General features: G+C 38.2%; 1 protein-coding gene and 2 long non-coding RNA genes across 4 annotated transcripts; all 3 read right to left on the reverse strand.

Annotated features, from left to right (window-relative positions):
- Positions 1 to 5,127: 5,127 nt before the first annotated feature.
- Positions 5,128 to 10,093, reverse strand: LOC112202225 (putative F-box protein At5g66830). 2 transcript variants are annotated; one of them, XM_040519445.1, is made up of 4 exons: positions 9,756 to 10,093; positions 6,736 to 8,925; positions 6,086 to 6,168; positions 5,128 to 5,836 (listed from the first exon to the last, which is right to left on the reverse strand). In XM_040519445.1, exon 2 carries the CDS (start codon positions 8,851 to 8,853, stop codon positions 7,237 to 7,239), a length of 1,617 nt encoding a protein of 538 aa, XP_040375379.1. In that variant the 5' UTR covers positions 8,854 to 8,925; positions 9,756 to 10,093; the 3' UTR covers positions 5,128 to 5,836; positions 6,086 to 6,168; positions 6,736 to 7,236. The 2 variants fall into 2 exon arrangements, with proteins under 2 accessions (XP_040375379.1, XP_024198939.1); XM_024343171.2 differs by having other exon boundaries at positions 5,129 to 5,716.
- A 638-nt stretch (positions 10,094 to 10,731) lies between these two features.
- LOC121049584 lies at positions 10,732 to 13,922 on the reverse strand. The gene is made up of 3 exons (XR_005800826.1): positions 11,448 to 13,922; positions 11,313 to 11,369; positions 10,732 to 11,068 (listed from the first exon to the last, which is right to left on the reverse strand). It is a non-coding gene; the product is annotated as an uncharacterized LOC121049584 (long non-coding RNA).
- A 2,256-nt stretch (positions 13,923 to 16,178) lies between these two features.
- Positions 16,179 to 18,281, reverse strand: LOC121049633. The gene is made up of 3 exons (XR_005800944.1): positions 18,147 to 18,281; positions 17,635 to 17,960; positions 16,179 to 16,588 (listed from the first exon to the last, which is right to left on the reverse strand). It is a non-coding gene; the product is annotated as an uncharacterized LOC121049633 (long non-coding RNA).
- Between the last annotated feature and the right edge of the window lie 341 nt (positions 18,282 to 18,622).

Genomic DNA, 18,622 nt, shown 5'->3' on the forward strand with positions numbered 1-18,622 from the left:
TACTGATACAAGAGGAGCATGACAAGGCCTGTGTCATCTCATGTAGCATATTAGGACAGATAATCTATTGAAGCATGGTTCATAGTTTACTCGCATCAATCCAATATTCAGCAAGGTTCCATCATTGGTTCTTCACCTCTTCAGTGAAGCATGTCCAGTGTCACCTAAATGCTTATGTAATTGATTCCTGCATCAGAAAAATAATCCACATCCAACTAATTAACATCTACACCAGAAAACTAAAACTATAATTATGATAAGAACAAATGAACCAAACAAGTTGCTACAAAGTGAACCAAACTTGTGGCTATGCTAGTTGGACTTATCCGAAATTTCAAGCACGGATAGTGCAAACGATGTTCGAAACATCAAATTCGAAATCAAATCAATAGATAGATGAAGAAACAGAACTTCATATTATTAGCAACAAACTCAAATGCTACATGGAAGAACCATAATTTTCCTTTTTTGTTTTACATGTAAAACTAGCAGTAAAACTCACCAAGCCCAACATTAAAGTCTTCCAAGTTTGACATTTCATCATATAAATAAGACACACCAGACCTGGGAACCAAATGTTGCCACAAGAGAAAGAAAATTAAAAAAATCAATAGAGACTTTGCGTGTGTGCATCACAAAGTAACAATATTACAACAACTCGATCCCAGTTGGATATCATACTTGAAGACACCCTCTGATATCAGATCTCAGGCTTCAATGACAATATGCCCGAAATAACAGGTATGTCCATACATGCTTTTATATATAAAAAAAAACATATACACATATGTATCTTTTACCGAAACTACTTCTCATCTAGTTGTTCCTATCCTAAGAGGTTTATATATATATATATATATATATATATATATATATATATGTAAATGCTGCATTTTTTTTTCTTTTCCATACTAGACTGGTGAGGATTAGATCTTGAAGGTATATAGTTATATTAACTAACTAACCGATATATAGATATTTTTGACTAAATAGCAGAGAAGATAAGGTAAGTTAGCTCCCCGATCACCACTAATAAATGATCAATACTGTGAATGATCTTCATATGTGCAATTGGATCCTCTAATTCAAGTATTGGAAATGTCAATACTCCATTAATACCTACCAGAGCTTAAATACATACTTGAATTGAATCAGTTAATCAAATACTAAATTCCAGAAAGTGATAAAATTTACTTTGAGATAGTCAAAGAGGACGTCGAAGCCAACTTGAGAGAGAGAGAGAGAGAGAGAGAGAGAGAGAGAGAGAGAGAGAGAGAGAGAGCTCAACTGTTTCCAATGGTGGGGAGGAGGAAGCCTTTGATACTCACTTCCACCAAAACTCCCATCAAATCCGTACTGACTTCGCCGCTCGGGAGGACTCACTTCCGACAATGATCACCCACTCTCCGCCGCCGCCGCTGATAACGTGTCCACTAGTTTGCAATTGCTGCTGCCGAGAATTCTCTTCATCGTTCACCCACTTTCCACCGAGCATGTTTAAGTGCAAAGCAAAATTCCCAAAATCAAGTTCAATTCAAGTGTAAACAGCAATCAAATGACTCAAAGATAGAGAAACCGAAATCCTAACCACTCAACGAACAAAACGATAAACTGATATAAGAAATTAAGACCTAATGACCTTCTTGACGCAATCGGAGACGACGGCTGACCAGTAAGGCCCTATGGCCGCCGTGACTTCAAAGACCACGATAACCTGCTTCTCCGTCATCGTGCGGTTGGCGAAGACGTTCAACCGTCTCTGTACTGCTGAAATGCGAGAGAGATGAGAGCAGGAGACGGAAACGGAATCGGAAGACGAAACGGCTTCGTCTGCACCGTTTGGAGGGAATCGAATCCCTCCATCCCCTTCAATCAAACTATGAAATGCAAAGGAGAGGTCTTGGAGGCTCCGTCGTCGACCTTAGACTCGAAGTGGTGCTCCTCGTCGGACATGGTTGGCTCCGATCTCACAGAGAGAGATATTTTTGTAAAGGTCGAGAGTCCGAATAGGGGTTCAAACAGGCTTGGGTAACGGGACGAGAAAGAGTTCTATCAGTGGCAGTTTTTGTAATTAAGTTTAACGCTGGTGGTAGGTTGTTAAGGGGTGACCTTAATTATCATGGGAACATTTGTGTGTCCTGAATTTTAATAAGGCACTTCAAAATTACCTCTTTTATCATTGGCCCTATAAAATAATAGGTTTGTGGTGTGTATTTAAAATTTATGTAATGTTCAAGGAAAACTTAATTTGTGTTTAGCCCAAACTCTAGGTTACTTGACCTAGTGGTAATAGGATTTAATTAGAAGGATCTAGAATCCTAATCAATGTATAATTACTTTCCTTGTATGATTGAGATTGTATGCATTGTAATCCTCTATATAAAGAGGCCCCTATTATCAATGAGAATACACAGCGATTATCTCTCAATTTCTGATTCCCTAAAACACGTTATCAGCACGAAACCCTAACCCTGAAATAAATACCTGATTCAAGAAGCTAAAAACCTTGAATCCGAATACAAATCGTAGAAGCCTTTTCTGCCTCCACCTCACACCTTAAAGGAATCGATCCTAGGAGTCCAGAACCGGCGGCCCCACCCCAAGAACCTGCCAGAAACTTACCAAACCGGCCACCAGAAGCTCCATACAACTCGCAGCAAATATTCCACCTGTTCACCATCTTCTGGACCTTCAAATTTCACCAAATTTTGGTAGCAGAAGCCCATTGATCTCAAGTTTCAGGAACCGAAAGAAAAATTACAAAAACCAGCCTAAAAAGGGGTGAACCAGCCACTTGAGCTGCTGCATCTTGAATCGGCAGAAAAGAAAAGAAAAGAAAAGAAAAAAAAAGAGAAAGCAAAAGAAGCCCAGAAGCCCAAGGCCACTGACGCAGACCCCACTGCCACGTCAGCAGCCCTAGCCCACTACCACGTCAGTACCCTGACCCACTGCCATGTCAGCAACAGGGACCCACTGCCACGTCAGCATAGGTCAACGATCAACAGTCGCGGTCAACTCCCGGTCAACGACTTTCCGGAAACTTTTCAGACCACTTTCTGGCAACTTCCTGGCCACTTTTCCTGTCTGCTACAGTAACTTCCGGTTGCTACAGTACTTTCCCGTGCTACAGTACTCCGTCAGCTACAGTACTTTCCGGCCATTTTTTAAAGGTAATTTTTTCTAAAAGTTCCTGTTTTTGAAGTTTTTTTTTAATTTCTTCTTCTTTTTCAAGGACTTCCAAAATCCCTTCTCCTACCCCCCCTTTTCTCTACATAGGGGAGACCAAAAGCCGAACTGTGGGGGTTCGTGCTCACTCCAAGTTTGGAGCTTGTAGAGTCCTCCAAACTTAGAGTTTGTTGAGAAGAAAACGATCGACCACATACATCGTTGTTTCGATCTAATCCAAAACCCCTCTTGGAATCGGATTTTCTTGGAAGCGACTACGCTCAGAAAATTCCTAATTTCTTGGAAGCGACTACGCTCAGAAATTTAATAAGTTTTTCGTGGTAGCCCTTTTCGCTCCGAAACTAACCCTAATCTTGTGTTGTTTTTCAGGATGAGTTACCTGAACAAGTTGAACTTTGTTCCACTCGAGACAACTGGCGCAGGATACCTTAGGTGGGTCCGAGATGTGCGCCAACATCTTAAGGCTGATGGACTTCTGGAAGCTATCCAAGAGCCTAGTCAGAACGTACTCTCCACTGAGCAAGCTACTGCTTTTGAAGCAAAACAAGCTAAAGACATAATTCTCATGACAAGGCACATGAATGACGCGCTCCAAAATGAATACCTTAATGAGGAAGACCCAAGAAAGCTATGGGTAGAACTTGAGCAGCGATTTGGCAACGTTCGTGACACCCCCCTAAGAATATGATCATATTGGCAGATGATCTCCACAAACGAGTAAAATACACCGAGTCTCAAACCCAAAATCAATGCCAAAACAAAGCATAGATCCAATCCCAAACTAAGGGGGGTGTATTCAATTAAGAGTCTACAAGATTTTTTTGTATTTTAGAAGTCAATAGGTATTCAACTGAGATTTTAAACAGTCATTTAAAATCTTGATGTATTCAATTAAGATTTAAAATTATCCATTCAAATCTGCTGATATTCAAAAGTATTCAGATTTTTAAGGATTTCATTAAATGCTGGATTTTGGAGGATTTTATAGTGCTTTTTATACATATCAACAATCCAACCACTTCCCAAAAGATTTTGATGGATTCTTTCTCACTCAAAAAATGAAGAACCTCTTCACCAAAAAATAAATAAAAAATAAAAAGTAGGTCTCAATAGGTGACACTCATTCATTTTGTCTTAGACTTATTTTCCCACTATCTTCCTTTGCCTCTGCTCTCATCTAATAATTTTTTATTTTATTTTTATCACTATAGCTCTACAAGCCTTAATCCTTCTAGCTATAATGAAGCTCACTTGCAATGGTATTATTAAGATGATACATACACACATGATTCTTTTGTAAATTAGATATGAAATAAATTATGTCATTAGTTTACTACTTTATTTTTTGTGTAACATTTTGGTTCGGTAGTTTTCTCTTATTGTTCATATATCATCATACACAACATAAAGAATGGTAGATTGTCATACTGCTTTCTTGTCATTGATAAAGCATTATAGTTGAATCCATACATCCATTGCTTAATTAAAGAAGAAGAAGAAATTAACCTACCAAAAGTATCATAAGGATTTGTAAAATCTAAACAAATACTAGTAAATTAATCCATTAAAATCAATCGGAGTCCATATAGAATTTAAAAAATCCGTGGATTAGGTAAATCCATGGATTATAAAAACTCAAACAAATTCTTTTAAAATCTGAATTGAATACACCCCCCTTAGTTGGCCTTGGTCTTTCCTTCAGTAAGATCATCTACAATATTGATATGCTTAGTCAATTACTGCGTTTGAAGTGCCTGGTCATTTAAATCATTAACTACAATTGTCACTGCAGCGATGAGTCCACAATGTAAAATATGATGCATTTGTGCATCCAGATCCAGCTTGATTTTAACGATTCCAGTTCAAGGGGGTTGCCATCCTTCAGATATTGGAGTGGCAAACGGAGACAAAATTGCAAGTTAAGAGCCAGCTTCTCTTCATAATTTGAGTCTAAAACAATTATATTGTCTGGGTTCCAAGTTTGAGTCTATAATCAAACTCGAGACCGAAATTCAAAAGAAAACCTATTCATAAGGTTCCAAATTCCTTATTCAGGCTTCCGTGTTCGAGATTCTGTGTCCAAAGTTCCGCTTTACATTTTTCAAAATGAATATAAGAAGAAAAAATATTTGTGTACATTGATGTAAACTGTACAGGAAATTGTTTCAACACTAAATCAATCAACCAACCAACTCAAGGGCCTACCTCGGATCCCTGCGGAAACTTGAACTTCTGATCTGGGTAGAAACTCAGGTCGAAATTATCGCTTGTTCAACTTGGAATTGTAAGCAATTTTTTCCCCAACATATGGGCAGACATAACTTTCTCCAAGTAGCATCAACACAAATGCTTCAAAGATTCAAAATCTTTTACCATCAAATTCCTTCATGTTCAAATTTTCCAAACATTGCATCCATTCTTAATGATACAGAGCCAGTTGATCTTCTCTCCAATACTCCATTTCTTGACTTTCAACACTCAGCGGACACAACTACTTCTACTGCTTTTCTTTAAAGTGTGATTTTTTCATCTGTTGAATGTGAGCGAAGCGTCAATGATGGATTAGCATGATGTCGAGATGCTATTGTAACTAAAAATGTTCTGCTGATCTTCTCATGGTGGAGCAACGCTAAAGAAAGATTCATGAACTCTATGAAATTAAATTAAAACATGAGAATCAGATTGGGATGAAAATTTGAAAAGAACAAGGACCAACGGAGATAAAGAACAACAGAATTAAATTATAACGTCAAAGAACGGTACTGGAAAATGTAGTCGAGAAAAACAAAATGACCTAAAAGCTGTGATATTACTATTTCTGAGAGAGAACAGGAACAAAGTGATGAACTATAACTAAAATTTGATAAACATCGGTTAGTAAATAAGTTAACGTTTGTACCTGTTGGAAATCAGAAGCTGGGATTAACAGATGTTTGAAATTTGAATTCCCACAGGTCTAGCAGAGCACATGACCCAAGTAACCTGGTCATAGTACAAGACCACAAAACACAATTTAGTTGAAATACTTCAGAACCACAATACAGAGTAATTCCAACAAAAAACAGGTCAGAGAAACAAATATTTATTGCTCAAATTGATTTGACTGTATAACTAGTGGTGATAATTCAAAAGATGGAACCCATACTGCGTCACATGCATAATTCAGGATAATGGTAAAAAAGTCCCAGAAACTCAACAATGTAACCTCAGACTTTAAACCCAGCAGAGTATTAGAGAATAATATCATGCATTAACCTGCAGAAAAAATCAAACCACAAGCCGCAAACCAAACATTTACGTAAAGATTTACTATTTGATCTGAAGTCCACAACATTTAGTAGCCAGAAACAAGTCTCAAACAAAAAACAAAAAACAAAAAAAAAAAAAAAATTCATTATAGACCTACAGGCTTTATAAATTCTACATGCGAATTTGTCACCAATTTCAGCAAACCAACAGAGACTACAAAGTGGATTCACAAGATTCACATTCCAAGCTATTATGAGACGAAGCAAAAGACAAAGTCAAGAATAGATGAACATAACTTACTTTTTCTTGGGAAATGCCTGCAAAGTGATTGATATTGTTTGAACGGTAGGCACTGCTGAGATTTTCCAACTTTTTTCATGGAGAACAAAAGAGAAATCATCTACAGAAGTGCGAAACACATGCTTGTGCTTTATAACCTACCAGCTTCATAAACTCCCATTAGAGTTTTGTCCACTTTTTCAGACTACAATTCAGTCCATCATCAAGTGAGAAAGAAAAAGAAGAATTCGTAGAAGCACAATAAAATAAAGTAAAATAACTATAAATAAATAAAACCATGCACCAGCCAAAATAAACTGGGTCCAGTCCAAACAAATCATGTATTAGCATTAAAGAATACTGGGTATGAATGGAAGTATGAGCAAAGTATGATTGAATGTATCCAACTAAAGTCATATAATACAAGGCAGCCAACCTTACTGTCTTAAAATCAGTTAAAATCAACACCAACAGCCCCCAAGGACGTCCCATAAAGATACTATAAAAACTGAGTGAACTAAGCTACCAAGGATTTGGTGTGAACCAGACAGGTCGAGAATATAATTGGGTAAAGGAATGTTCCTCTGCAAAAGTGACACGTTTGATGCTCCTATTTGTCAAAGAAAACACCCCAAAACTCCGCCCTTCCAATGGTAATGTTAAACAAGGAGTATGGTAAGCAAAATAGATGCAGTTTCTTTGAAATGTTTTATCACTGAGACCATTATAATTAAGGCAATTGCTGGTAGAAATCATTTTGTTACCACCCAGAGACACAAATAATATCTCGTCACCGAGGTCAAGAACCTCTACCCACTGAGGACCATTAATCTTCCACTCCATCTTGAACACTTGAAATGCTTGAATCTGTGGTGGACTGACAAAATCACCACCAAAGATTACATGCCAAGGAAATTGACCCACCTCAAGAACAAAGTTAGCCCTGCAGAATATCATAAACAACTCCTCTGATGCAGAATTTTTTGCTAGGGAAATGACTTCGAAGTTTGTATGGGATTCAACTCCATTTGTTCTCCTAATATCACGAAACATGTTAGGAACTGGACTGGGCTCAAGCATGACCAGCCTTTCAGCCCTACAGCTAGGAGGGCCATTGCCATATTGAACATCAAATACCATTAAAAACTTGGATGCCTCCGTAGTTGCAGCATATATTTTCCCATCAATTATTTCTATATCACAAAAAATAAGCCCTCTAGCTTCTGCCTGATCAATGAGAGTCCATGATTTATCGTTGGGCCTACCGAAAGCCAAATGACCACTTATGCAAAGGCTAACGACATAACAGTCCTGGCTTGTTGGTACTGATGACGCAGCTACTTTTACAATGGAGAAGCCAGGTCCATTGCTGCAGTGACATGGAAGGGTGGATTTTGATGATGGGAGCATCACTCGAGCACCTGATAATGGATTTAAGAAGAAAAAGTTGATACTAAAAGTACTGCTCTGATGATTATACAAGTAGAATGACCAGGGTTTCATAAAACCCTCAGGACGCCATAAAACACTATCAGCCATGATCAACCACCCATCTATTGACCCAACACAATCCCCCCTCTTCATAGTATATGTAGGAGCTGACTTGCAAATAAATTTCTGGTCATCAGTTAGACTCAGAAAGCAATTATCTTTCGTGGAGAAGGGATGAGAACAGAGCATAAGCCACGGAAGTTCGGGAATAGGACGAAAAGACTTGCTGGAAATTGCCATATCAACATTGGCTTGCCATGAAACGCATACTGCACAGCACCGAAAGAAATCTGATAGGCATAACCGTTGTAGAACATTTTGCATGATATCTTCTGGGAGTTCATTGGACCACCTGCTGGTATCTTCTTCGCATTCAGAATGATATTTTTGTGTGTACTCTCGCACCCTTCTAATGGAAATAGTGAGCTTGCGTTCAATAAAATTTAGAATGTGAAATAACGTCATTCTTGACAAGCGGTAGTGTGTAAAAAGAACTTCAAAAATTCTTCTGAGAAGTTTAGCGCATTTAATCTTCCTCTCCTCAGGAATCATTCTAACAAAGATGATGAGTAACAACATCAATCCAAGTTTGCAGATTTTGCATATATGCTCCAGAAACATTCGAAAAGACGGATGAACCAATTCCATCCTTGTCTGTGTATAACAATTCAAAGGTCTACTCGATCACCTTCTCTAATAGTTAACCTCTTTTGAAAAAACCTGAACATTGGAATTAAAAAAAAATTTAGTGAGTTTGCTTTTTAGGTCTGAATAAAAGTTAAATATTTTGATATTAGAATAGGATATTGGATATGTAACTATCAATGTACACAAAAGATCATCAAAGCATATATGTATATCATTTAAATTTTAATTTCCCATATGCTAATGATATAAGGGCAGGATTGTTTGGTTTTTTTCTTATTCAGTTTAACTTGAGGGACTAGACTTGATCAGGCAAAACAAGACAAATAGCACCTGGAGCCTAAACACCAACCATCAATCATAAACGAAGAAAAACTGTCAGAGGAAGGGAATCAAGGATGGACGAAAGTGTGTTTCTTTATCTGTAACTATGGACATTAGATAAGTTGCTTAAAGTAAAAATTTCAACTTCTGGTGAGAGTATCAAGAATATGAAGATTGCAGTGAAAATCCTTCATCAAAACAACATGAACTGCTAAATTATTTATCCTTTGGACCCCATCCAGATCTCAAATTAGCAGTGAACCCACATATCCATTCCCTAAAACACCTCAATTTCCATTACATCTCAATTTAATTCTCTCTCTTCTACAAAATTTTTATTCTCAAACAAAAATCCTTAAAGAGTATGTAGAACAAGAACAGATTATAAAGCTTTACAGTTGATAACCTGAACATAAACAAATGTTTAGAACCAATCGCTGCACACATACATTTCAAACAAGAAACTCACTATGGTTCATCAAACTAAAAGTTCAAATTTCTCAATGAACAATTAACCAATCGTTTGTAGAAGGAGACATTGAAGAGCCAAAAAGAGTTGAAAAGAAAGCTAGAAACTTTACCTGAAGCAAACCCAATTCTCAAAATCTGCAGCTGTGGATAATCAGTTCCCAGCAGATAGAGGATAAGTAGAAACAGATCAAAACTAGCGAAAAAGTTGAAGGTAGAGAACACCCACGAAGAAAAGCAAAAGCTTTCGGAAGAATAATTTAGAAACTATAGCCTATAGGAGCGCCTATATACATCATATATGATAAGTACTTGTCAAGTAGGAAATGGATATCCTAGATCCAATCGATGAGGAAACCTGGGTTGAATAGGATTTTTCTCGTAGAACTGCTTCCTTAAAATTCCGGATGAGAGCAGGTTTTTTCTCTCTCTCTCGTAATACTTTATTTAAAAATTGAAAAATGAACTCGTTCATTGTTTATTTTATTTTATCAGAATTTCCTTCCTAACTAGCCATGTTGTCATTCTCCAAAAAAAAAACTAGCCATGTTGTCAGATAAGGGGACTGTTAGGTTGTATGTAAAGGCGAGGAATGCAAGGGTTTTTTGCACCAACAGTGTTTAGAGATTTGGGTGACTGATAATATGATACCTGAACTTACAAAGTTATCAAAGTGATACCCAAACTTATTTTTTCGTATCTCCGGCATATCTGCTGTCAATTTCCGTCACGTTTCTGTCAATTATGACCATGTGCCACACACGTGACTCCTTAAATGAGGCTAAAATATCTGTTTTGCCCTCGATTCATTTTATAACATGAGAACCACAACTTCTTCCCTCCCTCCGAAACACATTAAATTAACAAAGACCTGGGTTAGTTTCCCTCCAAAATTGTCAAAGCTATGAACTCTTCCCTCCAAATTTGACCAAGACCTATATCACTTCAGATGTCTACAAAAACATGATTCAAAGAGATGTACCATATCAAAGGCAAATGTATTTGTTCTGATGCATGGAAATAAATATAAAAAATGACAATATCAAACCCAACAAGTTAACATACATTGATTGCTCTATAAACCAACAAATTGTTCAAGAAAATGTCATCAAAAGAGAGCAATTACACCAACTGTTCTTCACATCATTGAACAGATCATACATGAGAACCACAAATGGATTGGTTCATGACAACATGCCTCATAGTGCTGCCCACTCAAATTCAGTTTTGCCTTTCTGATCTGCCTTTTTTGCTGCTGGGTTTTGGCTACTTTGTGTTGGAGGTCCATGCCTTGTTTGTGAACTAGAAGCCCTACATTGGCACTTTGGTTGCCCTCCATGGTCTTTCGCTTCTTCCAAGCCTTCCTAGACTTAATGAGTTGATCTTTCAAACTGGTGTTACCGTTTGTAGCTAAAACTTTTGGTGCCTACATGTAAAAAACACAACCATATCCATCACAACCACAACCAACAGATCCCTAGCATAAATCCACAACCTTTATGACAACAAACAGATCACAAACTAGTTCCAAACCAAATGGGGCACAACCTTAACCATAAGCAACATATCACAAACTAGACCATACCAAATGGAGCACAAGCTTAACCACAACCAACATATCACAACAACAACCACAAAAACCAACAAAATGACAAGGTTATAAGCCCAACCTGCTGCCTTCTTTGCCTTTTCCTAGTTTACTAGGCACCATTAGAACTACCTTCCCCCTGCAATGGAAACAACATTAATTTGATGAAGTGTGCGTGTCAAAAAACCAACAATTTAAATGACTTAAAATGACTCACTGATTGCTTTGCTGCTCTGCATTTTTTGCCTTAGTGATTGAGCAGCCCAACCGGTTGTGCCCTTTTTTGAAGCAAACCTGACAAGTCATCTTTGTGTATGTTCTAGGCATCCTTGTTGTGTTTGTTGGGTCTGGTGTTGGTGGAGCCTACTTGTTCTCACCCGGTTCCTTGAATCTGGTCATTCTAGGCCTTCCAGCTTGCTTCTTATATGGGAGAGGTGCAATAGGGTAATCCACAACTTCCCAATCATCCTCCCCAGCAATAGGATGGATAATGGGACTGTATGCCTCCATATAACTAGAAGGCATCAAGTAGTCATTACAAAACAGGGCAGCTTCTGCTTCGTTGCTTCTAATGGCACATATGGCATAAACACAAGGTATGACACTCAATTGCCACCTCCTACATGTACATGTGTGAAGCCTCAAGTCCACAACATGTTTGCTTCCATTATCTCCCCCTCCAGTAATTTGAAACTCAAATTCACCACTACTCCATGCTCTATAACATGAAGTTCTCTCTGCCACCTTATCCATAATCTTCTTAATCCTAGGGCCAACCATATCTTTCCAGCCCTGAACTGCAACTCTTCTGTTAGCTATCCTAACCAGCAAGTCCATCCTTATCTTCTCATGCATAGTCAAGATTGGCTTATCCCTAGTAGGAATAATAGCTGCATTAAATGACTCACAGAGGATATTCAGCAGTATATCACACCTCCCATCTTCTCTGAAGTATGCTCTACTCCATTGAGCTGGATTCTTATCTTAAAACTACTGCCATGCTTGTGGATCCAGCCGCTGCATCTTGTCCATATGCCTTTTGAACCACACTTTTGTACTTGATCTTGCTACATCCCAAACTAGCTGTTTTAGGCCTTCTTTTGGATGCTTTGCTTTGAAGTTGTTGTACATATGCCTAACACAGTGCCTGTGTTCAGCATTGGGAAACAACTCTGCTATTGTAATCCCCAATCCTTTCTGCTTGTCTGTGATGAAGGTGTAGGCTGAATCCCTCTTAATCCTCAAATCTCACATGAGCTACCTTAAAAACCACCTCTATGAATTAGTGTTCTTAACCTCAGCTACATAAGCAATGGGGAACATCCCATTGTTTGCATCTATCCCAACAACATATAACAATTGGCCCGGGTGGTGACCCTTAATGTGACACCCATCCAACCCAATTAAAGGCCTGCAGCCATCCATCCAGCCCTTCTTGCAAGATACCAAGCACACATACATTCTGTGAAACCTCCTTACTTCCCCAACCATTTCAGTCTTGATCTCCACTGTTGAACCTGGGTTGCTTCTCAATAATTCATTCTTATAGCTGGCCAGCTTGTTGTACTGCTCAACATAGTGTCCCTCATTCATCCTTTTGGCTTTGTTCTTTCCCCTCGAGATGGTCTACACATTCACATCCAAATTGAACTTCTTCTGGATGTGGTTCTAAATCCCTTTTCTGCTCCAATCTTAATCAACCAAGAGGTCTTGTTGTACCTCCTTAGCAACCCTATTGTAGTTTATGTGGTGACTGGACTGAATGTATGAACACTTGTGCTTAGATATGAGAGTCTTGATCACAAGTGTGTTGGGCCAAAGGCCAGCTATCCCACTAGCATACAACCAAAAATCACATCCCCACTGATTTTTAACTTCAATCTTCTTGGCTGTGTTCTTCTTAAATCAAATTCCTCTTCTGCTCATGAGATCATACCCCCTAATTGGCTCCTTCAACTACTCTGAATTTGGGAAACACAAACCAACAACAAACCTAGAGTTTTTAAGATCTACCCTTCCGTTCCAAGACTTGAGCTTTATGCCTCTCCAAGCTGCTATAGGGAAAAAATTCTCATCTTCATCCTCCTCTATCTCAGATCCCTTCAAACTCCCCAACTTTCATCTGTTTCAACCCCATCATCACCACAGTCTCCTCTGAATCCCATCTCTTCAAATTTTTCCACATTTTGGGGATTTGACACATTTTCTTGAAACTGTTGGTCATCCTCATAATCTCCTTGGTCATATTCGCTGTCCACATAAAAATCTAAACCATCCGAGCTTGAATCATCACTATCTACCTCCTCATATCCCTTACTGCCCTTCTTTCTGGTATTGTACCTTGGCTGCTTCTTTTGTCTCCCATTAGACTTGGGCTAAGATCTACTCTTCTTGGCTGTTGTTTCACTAGCAGCCTTCTTCCCTTTATCTACTTGCTACAACCTCTTCCCCTTGTCTTTACCCTCTGCTCCCTTGCTCACATTGCTTGCTTTCTTCCCTTTTTCTCTAGGCCCAACAATTGGTTCATTGGTGTCAAAAACTTCAACACTTGGTGTCGGTGCTTCAACATCTGGTCTTGTTTGGGTTGTAGCCTCTTCAACAACTGACCCAATCTCAGGTCTTGTTTGGCCTGCAGCAACCTGTTCTGCCTCTTCAACAGATGCCTTCAAAGCCTCTTCAGCAGATGCCCTGATTGCCTCTTGAACAGCTGGAGCATACTGCTTAGGCCTCTTAAAGATATGCTTTGGTCTAAGGCTTTTCACCAAGGCATTGTAGAATCCACTAAATACCCCTAAGTCATCCTCCTGTTGCTGTTGTCTTTAATTCTGTCCCTGTCCAGTTTTGTCATTACCTCCCTTCCTCACCTCGCATTGTGAAGCAAACAAGTCGAGGACCAAGTCACTAAGCCCTCCAAAAGTGCCTTCACTTTGCCTCTGCACACTCTCCCCCACATCCACATCACTATCTGAATCCAAATTTATAACACCAGCTGGCCCTTCTTCATGCCTAACCCTCCCCCCATGTGCATTAACATCTACACCAACCCTATTTACTCCCTTCGAACTGCCACCTACATCACTCTCCCTATTTAACTGAGTCCCAAATAGGTTGCTTTCATGCTCCATTCTTTTTCTCTCTTCACCAATCACTGTATTCAAGGGATTCTCCCAATCTGGGTCAGTTGGCACCAAGTCATCAGCTTCAGCCTCTGCTTTCCTTCTCCTCCCACCACCAGTTATGTGCACACTGATTTGCCTGGTCTTAAGTGGAATCAATTTAATCATCTCCAATGCATCTGCATCATTCCTAATCGGCACCCGCACCCAACCCTCATTGCAAGTAGTCCTTGGAATCTTGAAGTAGTATGAAATGGGCTTCTCCCTATACCTAAGATCCTAGGCTATATTCCCAAACTCTGTCCATGCAATCATGTCAGGATCCAACCCATCTAGCCAAATCTTCCCACCATCCTTGTTGAACCTAGCCACCTTATACTTATTCATACCATCTAGCAGCTTGTCAAAGTAACCACCATGGTGTATTTCCATGGTGTATAAGTCTTCTGGAATTGAAAATGGGAAAGAACACCATTAATCCTCCTATGTATGACCTGGGTTGCATACTTCGCAACCATAAACCCAGAAAAACCAATGCTTTATCAAAACACTTAAATCCTATATATAATATGGTACCCATAATCGAAACCATTATAAAATTATTTATGGAAATTTAAACAATGCAAATCCAATCCAAAAAAACAAATGACAAAGACAATATTAATTTTCAATACACGGACCACTCCCACTGAAAATATAAAATTTCAGCCCCAAATCCCTAAACCCTAAAATACTATTTCGTCTTAATCAAAACTCTAATCTGGGTTACCCTAATGCTAAACACAGAGTCTCTGAAAGTGACGTATTTGGCTTTGGAGCGTTTGGCTTTAACCATGTATTCGAAATCAAAGAAGAAAATGAACTTACTATTTCTGTGTCTGGGTCCAGATTCTCTAAAAAACATCCACATCTTTGCCATTATCTCCTTTGGTCAGGAATCAAATTCAATCGAATCTTTTTCGGAGAGTTTCTTTCATTTTAATTGAAATTTTCGGTTTGAGAGCCAAAGTTTGGGAATCAGTTTGATCTCTTTTTGTGTTTAACTTTATTGTTTTAGAGGGATTTTAAGTTTTGATTGAGGTTAGGGTCAAAATATGTGTAAAAGTCGGTTTTGCCCTCCTTCAAGGAGTCACGTGCGTGGCACATGGTCATAATTGACGGAGATGTGACGGAAATTGACAGCAGGTATGCCGGAGATACGAAAAAATAAGTGTGGTTATCACTTTGATAACTTTGTAAGTTCGGATATCATATTGTCACTCACCCAAGTCTCCAGACATTGTTGGTGCAAAAAACCCGGAATGTAAACTATGTTAGGACTTTTTCCCTAATGGCTTGAGCTCTTCTAAACTTTTAGAATGTGGAATAGAGATTGAATATTTTTTATTTAGTAAATATATGATCGCATTTTTTTTAAATGATGAAGTTATCTAGTCTGGTTGGATGAAAGAGTACTAAGTCTATCTTTTTTGTTTGGTAGTGTGAGCAACTAGATACCATGACACTACCAGAAAAAAGGTCTTTTACGGCTCGCAATGTGCACCGTAAATGATCTTTTACGGCCCACAAATGTAGGCCGTAAATGGACATGCCGTAAAAGACAATTATTATTTACGGCGCACATGAAATGCGCTGTAAATGAGTCACAATGTGTGTCGTAAATGAGTCAAAAGTGTGCCGTAAAAGAGGAGTGTATTTACGACACATATATCATGCATGCCGTAAATGAGTCAAATGTGTGCAGTAAAAGAGGTTATATTTACAGCACACATACCATGCACGCCGTAAATGAGGGTTGAAAAAAAAAAATTAATAATAATAAAAGCCAAAAATCCACAATTTACATATTATTTCATGTTTCTATATTTTTGTTGGTAAATCAACTTCATTTATATAATTATTGTACATCATATAAGATTCGCTTACAAGCAAATAAAAATCCATAGAAGCAAAAAGAAACCTTCACAACTACTTTACATCCATTTCCTACACTACTTTACATTCATTTCTCTCATCCACTCTGCAAGATAAGCAGCTACTACACCAGTTGAAAGGGGCTTATTTGAATTACCTTCTTGTATCTGACCAGAAGAAAAACACATCATCTGCCCTTGCTTAGCACTTTTCTTAACGTTGAACCAGCTTCTTCTCTTGCCCTCAGAAGGCTTGTCCTCTCTATTTCTCTAATAGAACCGTCCATCATCCTCTTGTTCTCCAGCTAGAGTTCTCACACCCAAAAATCCTACACATAATAAAGTCCATCTTATAAATGATATATAATCTTAACAAGAAATCGAGACAGCTAAGTTATGTTCCTGAACCAATATATAATCATAACAATCCCTTGACTGCATGCTCAGGAACCACCTTCCATATTGGAGTCAAATAATTAAATCTGAATTATATGTTCTTTGCAGAGTGTATATGTGGCTTTTGAACTAAGCAATCTATATATGAAGTGCAAACTATTCTTAAAAGAGCCAAAAAAGCTAGATTGAACTGAAGTGGTCATCGATTTCTTATAAGTATAATTCATCTTCACATACACTACATCTTGCAACTAATCATCACAACAAAGAGTGACTCGAAGCTATATATACAAAAAGCTTAATTAGAACTCTAGCTAACTCTTTTCCCTTATTGATTCATAATTAAACTATAACTTCAGACACTCCATTTAATCCAAACACATATGATAAGCAAGGCTTGAACCACTGACTCATTTTTATCATGCATACTTTAGTACAAGTGCATCACGTACATGATCTCAATTCAGTTTACAATATTGGAAGTAACAGTTTAGCATATATAGAACAAGGATATGTGCATTTGGTAGCATTTGGCAGAACTAACTTAAACTTGCTTACTAAGTCCTCTGATAAAGTGCATTTTGGAAACCCTTGTATCATTTAATTAACAAGGATATTTGTTTCTAACAAAAATGATTCCAGCTTAATTACTACTTAGTAAAAGTGCATGAACTGAGAAACACAACTAATTGATCAATGAACCTAATTGGTACATCTCATATATCATACACATTATTAGAGACTCAAATTGACCAACTCAAAAAAACATAGAAATTGATCAACCCTGTTCAGCAATTAACAAAACTGGATTGAAGTACTAAGATATTGAATGATCATGAGAAATGAAAGCCAAAGTGGGTTTCTTTACTTTTCAGTTTGTGTTTGACTTTGATTCTAACCTACAATTTACTTGTCAAAGATCTAAAATTTAAGAATATTAAAGCAAATACGAAAAACAGAGAGAACCCAAATTACATACATATCTGAGAACCCATCTTCCAACCAGCAAAGCTCAAACTGTCTCTGCGTCCCAGACTCTGCTTCACCCCCTGTTTCTAATTTCTACACACACCGCTTGCTCTTCACAAATTCACCAAAACCCAAATTAGCAACAACAAAAACAAAACCACCAAAAAACCTAGAAAGAAAATTCAAAGACAACAATCAGATGATGATGAAATGAATTAGAAAACTTGGAAAGTGTCCATCTCCAGGTTCCCAGAGCTCAGGAAATTTCAGTTTATGGAATTTTCAGTTCAAGATGGGATGGATTTCGACGGCATAGAAACAGAATAATCACAAACCCTGAAAACCCAAAAAGAAAACCTAATCAAAATTAGATCTTCAGCTCTAAACAAACACAAACGAAATCCACCCAAAGCTCTTGGGTTCAAAATCTCTTTGCTGCCTAATCAAATTTGAACATCAATACCGAATATGCAAGGCAAAAATGAAAAATGAAAGGAAAAGAAGGGTTAGAGAGAGTTATACCAGATCCTGATGATGTCAAAACCTAAAAAGAGAATTGGAATACCGAAGCGATGATGTTTGTCTCCAGATCTAAAAGAAACCCCAAAAAGTGAAACCCAAATTTGGAGGGAAAGTGCTTGTGGTGGCCAGTAAACCCCCTTCCATTGATATGCAGAAGTAGTCGTCTGGTAACTCCCGTTGGAGTAGGCAAGGACAAGATCAGAGAGAGAGAGAAGAGGGAGAGAGAGAGATGGAGGATGGGAACACTTCCCTTAAAGAAAAGGGGGGAAGTTTAATTGTTGACCGAAAATATAAGCGGGCTCTTAAAATTTGTGAAATTTGCGGCGCACTTGAAAGCACGCAGTAAAAGACTTTCACTTCTAGTCTTTTACGGCACATATATGAAGCACGCCGTAAATGGTTTTTCTTCTATTTACAACGCACATGAGAAGTGCGCCGTAAAAGACTAGAAATGAAAGTCTTTTACAGCACACAAA

The sequence above is a fragment of the Rosa chinensis genome, chromosome 5 (assembly GCF_002994745.2).
Source record: "Rosa chinensis cultivar Old Blush chromosome 5, RchiOBHm-V2, whole genome shotgun sequence".
Taxonomy (NCBI): domain Eukaryota; kingdom Viridiplantae; phylum Streptophyta; class Magnoliopsida; order Rosales; family Rosaceae; genus Rosa; species Rosa chinensis.